At 37.9% G+C, this 12,026-nt stretch overlaps 1 protein-coding gene across 1 annotated transcript in view; it reads right to left on the minus strand.

Moving 5' to 3' along the window:
• Positions 1 to 6,467, minus strand: part of FAM204A (family with sequence similarity 204 member A) — a 29,555-nt gene extending 23,088 nt beyond the window's left edge. Inside the window, exons 1-3 of the mRNA XM_081328263.1 lie at positions 6,387 to 6,467; positions 2,003 to 2,244; positions 823 to 916 (exon numbers count right to left, since the gene is read on the minus strand). Of these exons, the coding sequence (XP_081184389.1) occupies positions 823 to 916; positions 2,003 to 2,242 (334 nt within the window). The 5' untranslated portion in view covers positions 2,243 to 2,244; positions 6,387 to 6,467. The remainder of the gene's footprint in view (positions 1 to 822; positions 917 to 2,002; positions 2,245 to 6,386) is intronic.
• Positions 6,468 to 12,026: the final 5,559 nt, after the last annotated feature.

Genomic DNA, 12,026 nt, shown 5'->3' on the forward strand with positions numbered 1-12,026 from the left:
AATATAAGCATGTGAATATCCAAACTACATAGTCCACTGCAGCCCAGAACTCTTAAGCTCAAGTGATTTGCCAGCCTCAACCTCTAGAATAATCGGATTACCAGATTCATAGCACTGCCCATAAATAAATCAAATGTTAAATCAAAAGCCACAACTAAAGAATCCTTTTTTAAATTCTATATGGTCTAACCCAGGGGTAGGCAACCTCGACTCTTTTATGACTCGTAGACTTCAACTCCCAGAATTCCTGAGCCAGCCATGCTGGCTCAGGAATTCTGGGAGTTGAAATCCATGAGTCATAAAAGAGCTGAGGTTGCCTATCCCTGGTCTAACCATTAAAACACAGAAGAGAATGTCAGAGATATAATTAACAGTGAAAAAGATCAACATTTAGAAATTTGTTCTCTTTCAGCATACTTCTACAATAGAACATAAGATATCCACATGTAATACCACATGCAAAATTACATAAATGAACAAAAATGCATAAACCTATTTCATGCATGTGAATATTTTCTGTGATGAATGACTTCTCTTGCCTTATCAAAAAGAGTTTCAAAAAATTTCTCATAAATTCCATCATGATTTGTCCTACTGCAAGTAGGCTGTGGTTTAGAAAAAATGCCAAAGCCTCATTGAGTACCTGGAATTAGGTAAACATTTACATGGATCCAGACTATAGTAAATGTTTTTTTCTACTAGATAATAACCAAATAACATAAAAACATTAAGGTGATCATAAAATTACCTAATCCTAACACCATGTTATTTGGAAACTTTATTGTAATATTCCCTGCATTTTAATAACTTGAAACAAACCACCTTTTGGGGAACGTTTTCTCTTTTGTCGCTTATCTCTTTGACATTTTTCTTGATTTTTCATGTCAAGGTTTTTCTTTTTCAGATTCTGAAATTTCTGTTGAAAGAGACAAATGATTTATTTCTTACTTTTGTTTCATTGCACTAAATTGAGTATTATAAAGCAACAAATTATTAACAATAATAACAAAAAAGTACAATATTCTTAACACAATAGTCAGTGGAGATGCTTACAATATACACTGAACATGCGCAACTCAGCTCTCATATATTCAAGGATTATCTTGATATTACTAAATAATACTTTTCACTTTCTTACATAGGAAAGTTCTTTAGACATTGACTTTGAAAGGCTAAATAAAAGCTAAGATCCAAAATGTTTAATATATGCAAGCATGGCCAATGGGATTCTATTTTCTCCTTTAAAAAGCATAACATCACTGAGCATTATGATTGTGAAACACTTCCGAACACATGGGAAGGTGAATGCAGCAGCTGTCTATAATAAATAAAGACAGCCACATCTGCTTTTGGAGTTATGAACCCTACTGAATATACCATATAAAACTTGCCACTTTTGAAATTCTTTCTATGTGGCTTTCACACTATCCTAGGAAGCTGAGTTTCTAAAGTTAAGATGAGCTCTAAAACAGCTACATCTCTTTCAAGTTCATGTGGAAGCAAACAAAAATAGAATGCTTAAATAGGAAAGATGCTACCCTCATGATATCTGAAGCATTTCTTCAAAACTGTTCTTAAAACATGCAAGCCCTAATAAACAAATGTGAAATACATTTAATAAAGATAGCAAGTAATCATTCATGAGCAAGTTAATTCCATAACATTTACTACAGGGATACACATACAGAGAGAGAGAGAGAGCACGCAACAAAAGACAAAATCAATTTTGAAAAGCCTAAAAAAGATCAGAGAACACTCCAATATATAAGCACTGAAGTGCCTACATGTTTGGTGAAAAGGAATTCATCACAACTTTCTCCAATCTTATTTTAAGCCAGAGCTTTGTCAAATAATATTAAAATATTTCTTCTTTATAACTGAAAGGCTTAAAAATATTATATTTCATTCAAAATATATTTAATTTAATCTTGCCAGAAGGATTACATGCGTAGATATCACAACAGGCATAACTAACCTAATACAGAGTTGTAAACAAACCTACAATCCACATATCCAAGGGAACTCCAGGAAGACATGCCAGACATTCCTGTTCTTCTGTAGAAGGAAGTTGGTTTTCAGCCATATTGTTTTCTTCATGATCACAAGTCTGTTTGTCTAGGAATTCCCTTTCTTCTTGTTTTTCATTTAAGATACTCTCAGGAAGAGACACTGTTTCTTCATCTTCTGAACTTATGGCAACATCATCTTCATTCACACCAGGAGATAGCAGACCACTCCACATCTCTAGAAATGAAAAGATCAAATATTCACTACCATCATGAAGAAATCTTCAGCACAATTATTAAAAATATCTTTAGGGCACCTTTACCAGTGGTAAAATGAGGGCAAGAATTTTTTATGCACTGCAGTCCTTAGTTTTTTGTTCATTGTTGGAAATTGGTTTTTTGTTCATTATTGGAAAATGAATATGAGAATAAATTAGCTATATAAGGATTGAGAAAAATACAGAATTACAAAAATAACAGTGCTTCATTTAAATAGCTGAAAAAGATTAGAATTAATGTCCAAAAACTGTCCCTACCATTTTTTAAAATATCAATATGTTCAAGTAAATTAACTGATATTAGATAAACATTTATACTGTTGTTTTAGCAGTTATAGCAGCAAATATTGAATCATATTATACATTTTTAAAAAAGAGGAGGTACAGGAAAATGCAAACTCAGATGCATTTGAATTTATCTGAATAAATGTACAGCACTCTCTCTCTGATTATTTAACAAGATTACAGTGCAATAATACAAGATTTAGCCAACCTCAACTCTTTGTGAATAATTATTACACCATAATAGAAAAAGAGAAAAATACAATAAAAGTAAGAAATATAAATAAGAAAAACAGCAGCATGGCTTATATATTTAAAGTTGAAAAGTATCTGAAAATTAATTAAATGCTAAATATTTGCTGATATTTTCAGAAGTCTTCAGCAGTTCCTTGGAAGATGACTAATATCCAATTCAATAGCACCACCACTAAAAAAGCCTATCGCCAAAAAAGCCTATATCAATACAAAAAGTATTCTGAAGCAGAAAATTCTCCCAATTTCTATCAATATTTTACCAGTTTTTAATATTAAGATAAATTTTAAAAAATATTCTATTCACATTTCATGATTTGCCATTATGCTTATATTTTATTTTGGTCTGCAAATCTCCTGTGAAGCACTTGCTATAGTACAAAACGTTTTTATACATAAGTTTTATTAAGGTGGGCTATTTTCTTTATATTTATAAAAGTTGGCAATTACATATTTTCCCTAATTTATGATTCACCAATTTTTCAAACAAAACATATTGTGTAGTTGTTCTAGAGGTCCCTCTTCAACTTATGTGTGTGTGTGTATTTGTGTGTGTGTATGTTATTTTCTTCCATATTTTTTGTACCACACACACAAACATATTTACAAAAAATATGGAAGAAGATAAGAAAAAATACAGAATGAAAATGTCATCTCAATATCTTGTATTGTTCCATGAACACAGAAAGCTATTTAAGATTCAGTCTGTTCCAGTTATAATTCTGAATGGTATGGCACTCTCCCTGAAAAATATCTGTGGCTATCCTTCTGGACAGCTCTAGTTCTTTGGGCAGACACAGAATATGGCCAAGTAGGCCTACACTGAACTTCAGCAAATGTTCTAGTTGTAGCCATATCTTGCTTGACTCAGCCCAGTGACAGTAGCCATTCCTCATCACCACCAAGCTGACTATCTCAAAGGGCTCAACATAGCACAACCTTTGAAAACTAGCCAAAAACATTTGGTGCAAAATACTGGTAGAAGATGGCAATCTCACTCATGTTTTACCAATGCTGCAGAAATTGCATTTATTGCTGGTAGCTTATGGGGTACAATTTAGTGTGTTGGTTCAGACTATTAAAGCTCAACTTGGCTTAGTACCTGGGTTCCATTGGGACTATGTCCTCCAGGAAAAACCATCCTATCCACTGCATTCATCTCAGCAGAAAAAGTTATCTGGTGAAATTGAAGGGAGTATTTTTCAGTTATGGAAGCCACTTTATGAAATAGCATCCCTCTCTCTGAGGCTACACTGTCACAGATTTTAACCTAAATTGTAATATAACAAAGACTAATCCATTCTACCTGGTCTTGAATATTTAAGATTACCTATGTTGATGGTATTTAGATGAGATTTTTAGGCATTGTGTTGTTTTTACTGATTTTTTTTTGTTTTATGATTATGTTTTATTTTATTGTTCTATTTTGCTATTTTAGCAAACGTTATGAGCTATATAAATTGGTGCTATGTATATCCAACAAAGAAAAAAATACCATACCCCACTCTCTAAAATGTTATGTAGCTTTCCTTTGAATCACTCAGCCATACCTTATTTTTACAATAATATTTTTCTGTTTGCTTATTTCTACATTTTGGCTTTCTTATTACTCTTTCAAAAACAGATAATTAATTCAATATTTGTTAATTATAACAGCAACACTATAAACATTTATCTCAATTTGTTACATGTTTTATTTCAGAAACCTTCAAATTCTAGTATTTTTTTACAAAATAAAATTAAGGTGCAGACTAGATAGATAGGTAGGTAGACTAGATGTCTCCAGATGATCATCTATCAGGGATGTTTCAGTGGATCCTGTACTGAGTGGGAGGTAATACAAGATGAGCTCTAAAGTCCTTTTCAACTATATTCCATAATCTAAAGCAACACATTTATTCTTGATGTCAGCCACTTCTGATGAAAATTCTAACTATTAGCCTGATTTCTCACAAGTGTAGCATTCCTAAGAACAAACTTAAACCAACTATTTTCTACTATATTTGATGAATGTATATAAAATTATGTATTGCTGAACCCTGATAGTCCCCAACTCTGAGTATGTTTACAACAGTGAAACATATAAAACAATTACCTTTGTCCTATTTGTTTTCCCATTCACCACTAATTTGTATTACTGTTAGAATCTTTGATAGATTATAATTAGGTACACAATTTGAATATACACTTATTCATGCTTCATTGAAGAAAAATCAACAGACTTTAGCAGTTTAGAATTCCAAGATGTTTTCTAATCCCATAAATACACAGAACACAAAACAATAGCTGCAGATTACAATAAGTGACATTATCCTATGAAGATTTCAGCAGCAAAGCAACACCTGGCTATAAAGATGCCTATCTTCCTTCATACAAGAATATTATCATTTTTGCCTCGTATCTCATTATAAGGACAAAAGTATACAGAGGTATAAATCCAGCATTATTACACTTAGGTACAGAGTAGGGGCAGGATCCTATTTTTGAAGCAAACATGCTTGCATGGTACTTGCTCTATACAAAAACCTGGTCTTTCAGGTCTTCCAGCATTGCACCCACTTCCACTCTTACCTGGCTCTACCATCCTCTTTTCTTTCCTTGCACATTTCCAAGTATTAGAGTCTTTCCAAATAAGTAGTATCTAAGTATAGCTTAGGTACATAGGATCCTGCACCTACTCTGTACCTAAGTACAGCTAAAACGTTTCACCCATCAATCAATCAATGTGCAACATTAATTTCATGGGATTACAGTATTATAGCCCATTTGAGAGTGAAATAATCAGCAACACAGAGGGGAAAAATACCTTAATGTTTTCAAAGCCAAAAAGTAAAAGTGTTTATCACGATTCCTCTTTTATTCCCATACCACTCTGTCATTCACTGCAACAGGTCTTGGTTCAAAATTATAAAACAGCAATCGTCAAGTATACTCTATTCTGTTACACACTTTGTTTATAAATTATTTTTACTACTTACAAATCTTACACTGTGATATATACGCCTTTCGTATACTGCAGCAAACCTTTATGGTGTTAAGTGTTTCAGCACCTGGACTGCACCACCTCCTAGGTTTAATCTATGTCCGTGTTGCAATTTATTGTTAACCACTCTTTAAATCCGTCACCAACTTGTCTACGCAAAATTTTCTGCAGTTAGTTTGAAATGCTAGGAGCCCCGAGACAGTGGGAGCGGATGCCTAGCTCGTTCTAGGTCCTTTTGCACAAAAGCAACAACACAACAATCGCTTGAGCTAAACGCAATTTCCCATTTCCAGAGAGAGAGAGAGAGAGAGAGAGAGAGAGAGAGAGAGAGACCAGAGACTCTCCAACCCAAAGCACGCTTCAGACTTGGGAAAGGAACGCCATCAGCCTCTCAGGCGCTTCTTTCGTCGGCCGGGCTCATCTTTTCCGAATTACACACCTGCGTCTGCCACCGATACGGTTTTGACCGAAAATCTGTGAAAAGCCACCGCTTGCCTTAGCCAAACTGCCAAGGTAGCTTAGTCTCCTCGATCCCTAACCATAGAGTTGTCCCCCAAAACAGTCCCAATTCCCAGCCTGACTTACCGCCGTATCTTGTTTACATTGCCGCCATCTTGGAGCTTCTTCCACAGCCGGCCTTGACGCCACGAACTCCGCCTTTCCGCCGACCCGCATTGGCCAGCCTTTAGGCGCGGGCGTCTCTATAGCAACTGGTCGCTCTGAGTTTCCAGCCGAAAGGCTCCTGTCGAAATTTCCGGGTTTTTCTGGCGGGCGGGAAGCGACGCCGCAAAGTTGAAGGGAAATTTCACAGAAGGCAGGAAGATTGAAAACTTTCTTTGGCTGAACTGTTTGAAAATGGTCTCGGTATTCCCCCCCCCCACACAAACACATCCCCCCAAAATAAATTAAAATAGCATCCTGGGGGTAGCCAAAAATGTAGGCTTTGCCCTGACTAAAGAAATTCGGCAGCTGAATTTTTTTTTTATTATGTCCATCATAATCACTTTGGACTGCTAGCGATTACTTAGATTTTCTCCATGACCAATTGTCCATAACCTGGTCTTCCAGCATTACACCCATTGCCACTCTGTCTGGGTCTATCCACCATCCTCTTCTCTTGTACATTTCCGAGTATTAGAGCCTTTCCAAAGAGCTGGGTCTTTGTATAATGTGTTGAAAGTAGGATAATTTCAGCTTGGTCATTTGTGCCTTGAGTGAGAATTCTGTTTTGATTTGTTTGATTAGACATTCATTTGCTTTCTTGGCTTTCTAAGGCATTTTAAGGAGTCTTCTTCAACACCAAAGTTCAAAGATGTCAATACTGTTCCTATCCTGCTTCTTCAAAGTTAAACTTTCACTTTTATGGGGTGTCACATGGAATACCAAGGCTTGCATGATTCTGATCTTTATAGGCATAGATACATCATGGCATTATTTTTTCATCTATTCCAAGGCCTTCATGACTGCCCTACCTAGCAGTCACTAAATAAGGCATCTGTGGACTCCCTTCCCTTGTATTAAACATAACCTTGAAAACATTTAAGTTTGTATAACTAAGCTGTGTCAGATACTTAAAAGGTAATCCTTTCACAAGTGTAAGGGGGAATATATAGGCATATAGTGGAAGTAAATTTTCTGAGAGAAAAATTGCTGTCTATTGATTTTATTTGATTTAAAATCATTTAGCTAAGACAAAAACAAGCACACAGCAAGTTATTTCTGCCAAGAACTAACATCTAAGGGAGAAATTTTGTACTTACCTACTACTTAAAAAGCCTTGGTGGAGCAGTGGGCTAATGCCTCCTTAAGTAACACCAGCTGCCTGCAATTAGTGCAGGTTCGAGTCCCACCAGGCTCAAGGTTGACTCAGCCTTCCATCCTTCCGAGGTAGGTAAAATGAGGACCCAGATTGTTGGGGGCAATTAAGCTGACTTTGTAATAATGCCCCTGGGGTGTGTGTGAAAGCCCTAATAAGCAGGCATATACATAGAATGAAGGCTACTGCTAAGCTTGTAAGCCGCCCTGAGTCTTCGGAGAAGGGCGGGATATAAATGGAATTAAAATAGAATAAAAAATTCCAAAAATAGTAATACAGGTACTGTAAGAATTAATTGTATATTGGTCTGGGATTTTTCCTTGTAAGTCAGCTTGGTCTAGTGCAGGGATAGGCAATCTTGGCTCTTTTATGATTCGTGGACTTCAACTCCCAGAATTCCTGAGCCAGCTGGAAGTCCACAAGTCATAAAAGAGCCAAGGTTGCCTACCCCTGGTCTAGTGGTTAAGGCACCAGGCTAGAAAGCAGGAGAGGGTGAGTTCTAGTGCTGCCGTAGGCATGAAAGCTGGCTGGGTGACTTTGGACCAGTCACTCTTAGCTCAAGACATCAGACAACAAGCTAGTCAGTCAAATCCTATGGCAACTAATGGATCAACAATTAGTTGATCCCCCCCCCCAAAAGTAGACTACTCTTGCAGTAAAAATGTTAGGAAGAAATAAAAGAAAGATTTGGGGCTTTTTCTAGACCTAACCTAGTAGAAAAGTTTTCACTCCCTTGTTTTCCAATTAGAAATTTCCCTTAGCTGTCAGAATAAAGCAATAGCCAGAGTATCTATATAAACTATTATTTTAAAATATATAAAAACAAAGGCATCAAGTTGGCCAGGAAATGGGTAGTTGTATGTATTTCTGTTTGGATATCAAAATAGTACAATTGAAGGGGAGAGGAGCTTCAAGATCCTGGACTTTTAAATTTTTAGATCTAAATGGGATGGCACTACCTCAAGCAGATCCAGTCCACAACTTGGGGATTCTCCTGGATTCGCTACTCCTGCTCGAAGATCAGGTGGCAGTTGCAGCTAGGAGAACCTTTGCACAACTTCAGGTTGTGTGCCAGTAGCAGCTTTTCCTGGATCAGGAGTCCCTGCACTCAGTCATTCAAGCCCTGGTCATCCCATGCTTGGACTATTGCAATGCGTTTTACATGAGACTTCCCTTGAAGAGAATTCTCAAGCTTCACCTGGTGCAGAATGTGGCACCCTATATTACACCACTGTTCCGAAAGCTGCACTGGCTACTGGTTTGCTTCTGGTGCAATTCAACATGTTGGTTATTACTTTTAAAAGCCCTGCATGTCATGAGTCCGGGTTACCTGACAAACCAATCTATGGGAAAAGTCCACACCATTTGTGCCAGCAGTGGAGGCATACGGCAGATCCTGACAGTCAAGGAATTTTGGTGGCAGGGTCCAGGAGAAAAGTCTTCTCTGCCATGGCCATCGCTTTTTCCCCCTGAGGTGTGGTTGTCTTATACCTTCCTAACTTTCTGTAAAAACCTGAAGTTCTGGCTTTATCAGTTGGCTTGGAACCCTGATGGGGGAATTAAACACTGGAGATGGTTGATCAACTAACAGCAGTTCTCACATTCCTCCGTGCCCCATATATTCTCCTTCCTCTCCCTCCATTTTAGTTATAACTTGTATTTTATTGTAATTTTAATGTGATTTTATATATTTATTCATATATTTATGGTTTCATTTTAATGTTGTAAGTCACCCAGACTTCCCTTGTGGTGAGATAGGCAGCAAACAAATTTAATTAATAATAAACTGCTTCAATTTGTTGTTGTTGTTGTTAGCTGCGAAGTCGTGTCCGACCCATTGCGACCCTATGGACAACGTTCCTCCAGGCCTTCCTGTCCTCTAAGTCCATTTAAGCTCACGCCCACTGCTTCAGCGACTCCATCCAGCCACCTAATTCTCTGTCGTCCCTTTCTTCTCTTGCCCTCAATCTTTCCCAACATTAGGCTCTTCTCCAGTAAGTCCTTCCTTCTCATTAGGTGGCCAAAGTATTTGAGTTTTAGCTTCAGGATCTGGCCTTCTAAAGAGCAGTCAGGGTTGCTCTCCTCTAGGACTGACCGGTTTGATCGCCTTGCAGTCCAAGGGACTCGCAGGAGTCTTCTCCAGCACCACAGTTCAAAGGCCTCAATTCTTTGGCGCTCAGCCTTTTTTATGGTCCAACTTTCACTGCCATACATTGCAACTGGGAAGACCATAGCCTTGACTATACGCACTTTTGTTGACAGGGTGATGTCTCTGCTTTTTAGTTTGCTGTCTAGATTTGCCATGGCTTTCCTCCCAAGGAGCAAGCGTCTTTTAATTTCTTGGCTACAGTCCCCATCTGCAGTGATCTTGGAGCCCAGGAAAATAAAATCTGTCACTACCTCCATTTCTTCCCCATCTATTTGCCAGGAATTGAGAGGGCCAGATGCCATGATCTTGGTTTTCTTAATGTTAAGTTTCAACCCAAGTTTTGCACTCTCCTTCTTCACCCGCAACAAGAGGCTCTTTAGCTCTTCTTCACTTTCTGCCATTAGAGTGGTATCATCTGCATATCTTAGGTTGTTGATATGTCTTCCGGCAATCTTAATTCCAACTTTTAATTCATCTAGCCCTGCCTTTCTCATGATGTGCTCTGCATATAAGTTAAATAGGTAGGGTGACAGTATACAGCCTTGCCGGACTCTTTTCCCAATTTTGAACCAATCAGTGGTTCCGTGTCCAGTTCTCACTGTTGCTTCTTGGCCCACATATAGGTTTCTCAAGAGACAAATAAGATGGTCTGGTACGCCCATCTCTTTAAGAACTTGCCACAGTTTGTTATGATCCACACAATCAAAGGCTTTAGCATAGTCAATGAAGCAGAAGTAGATGTTTTCTGGAACTCTCTAGCTTTCTCCATGATCCAGCGTATGTTGGCAATTTGATCTCTAGTTCCTCTGCCTCTTCGAAATCCTGCCTGTACTTCTGGTAGTTCTCGATCCACATACTGCTGGAGTCTAGCTTGTAGGATTTTAAGCATAACTTTACTAGCATGAGAAATGAGTGCAATGGTGTGATAGTTTGAACATTCTTTGGCACTGCCTTTCTTTGGAATTGGAATGTAAACTGATCTTTTCCAATCCTGTGGCCATTGTTGAGTTTTCCAAATTTGCTGGCAAATTGAGTGTAGCACTTTTACTGCATCATCTTTTAAGATTTTGAATAGCTCAGCTGGAATACTGTCACCTCCACTAGCTTTGTTGTTGCTCAGCTTTTCTAAGGCCCACTTCACTTCACATTCTAGGAAGTCTGGCTTGAGGTCAGTGACCACCTCATTGTGATTATCAGGGACGTTAAGCTCATTCTTGTATAGTTCTTCTGTGTAATTTTGCCACTTCTTCTTAATCTCTTCTGCTTCTGTTAGGTCCCTGCCATTTTGGTCTTTTATCATGCCCATTTTTGCATTAAACATTCCCTTCATCTCTCCAATTTTCTTGAAAAGATCTCTGGTCCTCCCTATTCTATTGTTTTCTTCTATTTCTTTGCACTGTTCATTTAAGAAGGCATTCTTATCTCTTCTAGCTATTCTCTGGAATTCTGCATTCAATTGGGCGTATCTTTCTTTTTCTCCCTTGCCTTTCGCTTCCCTCCTTTCCTCAGCTATTTGCAAAGCTTCCTCAGACAGCCATTTTGCTTTCTTGCATTTCTTTTTCTTTGGGATGGTTTTGGTTGCTACCTCTTGTACAATGTTGCGAACCTCTGCCCATAGTTCTTCAAGCACCCTGTCTATCAGATCTAATTCCTTAAATCTATGTCACCTCTACTGTATATTCAACAGGGATATGATTTAATTCATACCTGAGTGGCCTAGTGCTTTTCCCTACTTTCTTCAGTTTAAGCTTAAACTTTGCAATGAGAAGCTTATGGTCTGAGCCACAGTCAGCTCCTGGTCTTGTTTTTACTGACTGTATAGAGTTTCTCCATCTTTGGCTGCAGAGCATATAGTCAATCTGATTTCTGTGTTGACCGTCTGGTGATGTCCATGTGTAGAGCCATCTCTTGGGTTGTTGGAAAAGAGTGTTTGCTATGACCATCGTATTCTCTTGACAAAATTCTATCAGCCTGTGCCCTGCTTCATTTTGTACTCCAAGGCCAAACTTGCCTGTTATTCCGGTTATCTTTTGGCTTCCTACTTTAGCATTCCAATCCCCCATGATGATAAGGACATCATTTTTGGGTGTTAGTTCTATAAGGTGCTGTAGGGCTTCATAGAACCGGTCAATTTCATCCTCTTCAGCACCGGTGGTTGGGGCATAGACGTGAACTACTGTGATATTGAATGGTTTGCCTTGGATTCGAACTGAGATCATTCTGTCATTTTGAGGATTGTATCCCAGTATTGCTTTTCCTA

Source organism: Vipera berus (genome assembly GCF_964194415.1).
Source record: "Vipera berus genome assembly, chromosome: 5".
NCBI classification, from domain to species: domain Eukaryota; kingdom Metazoa; phylum Chordata; class Lepidosauria; order Squamata; family Viperidae; genus Vipera; species Vipera berus.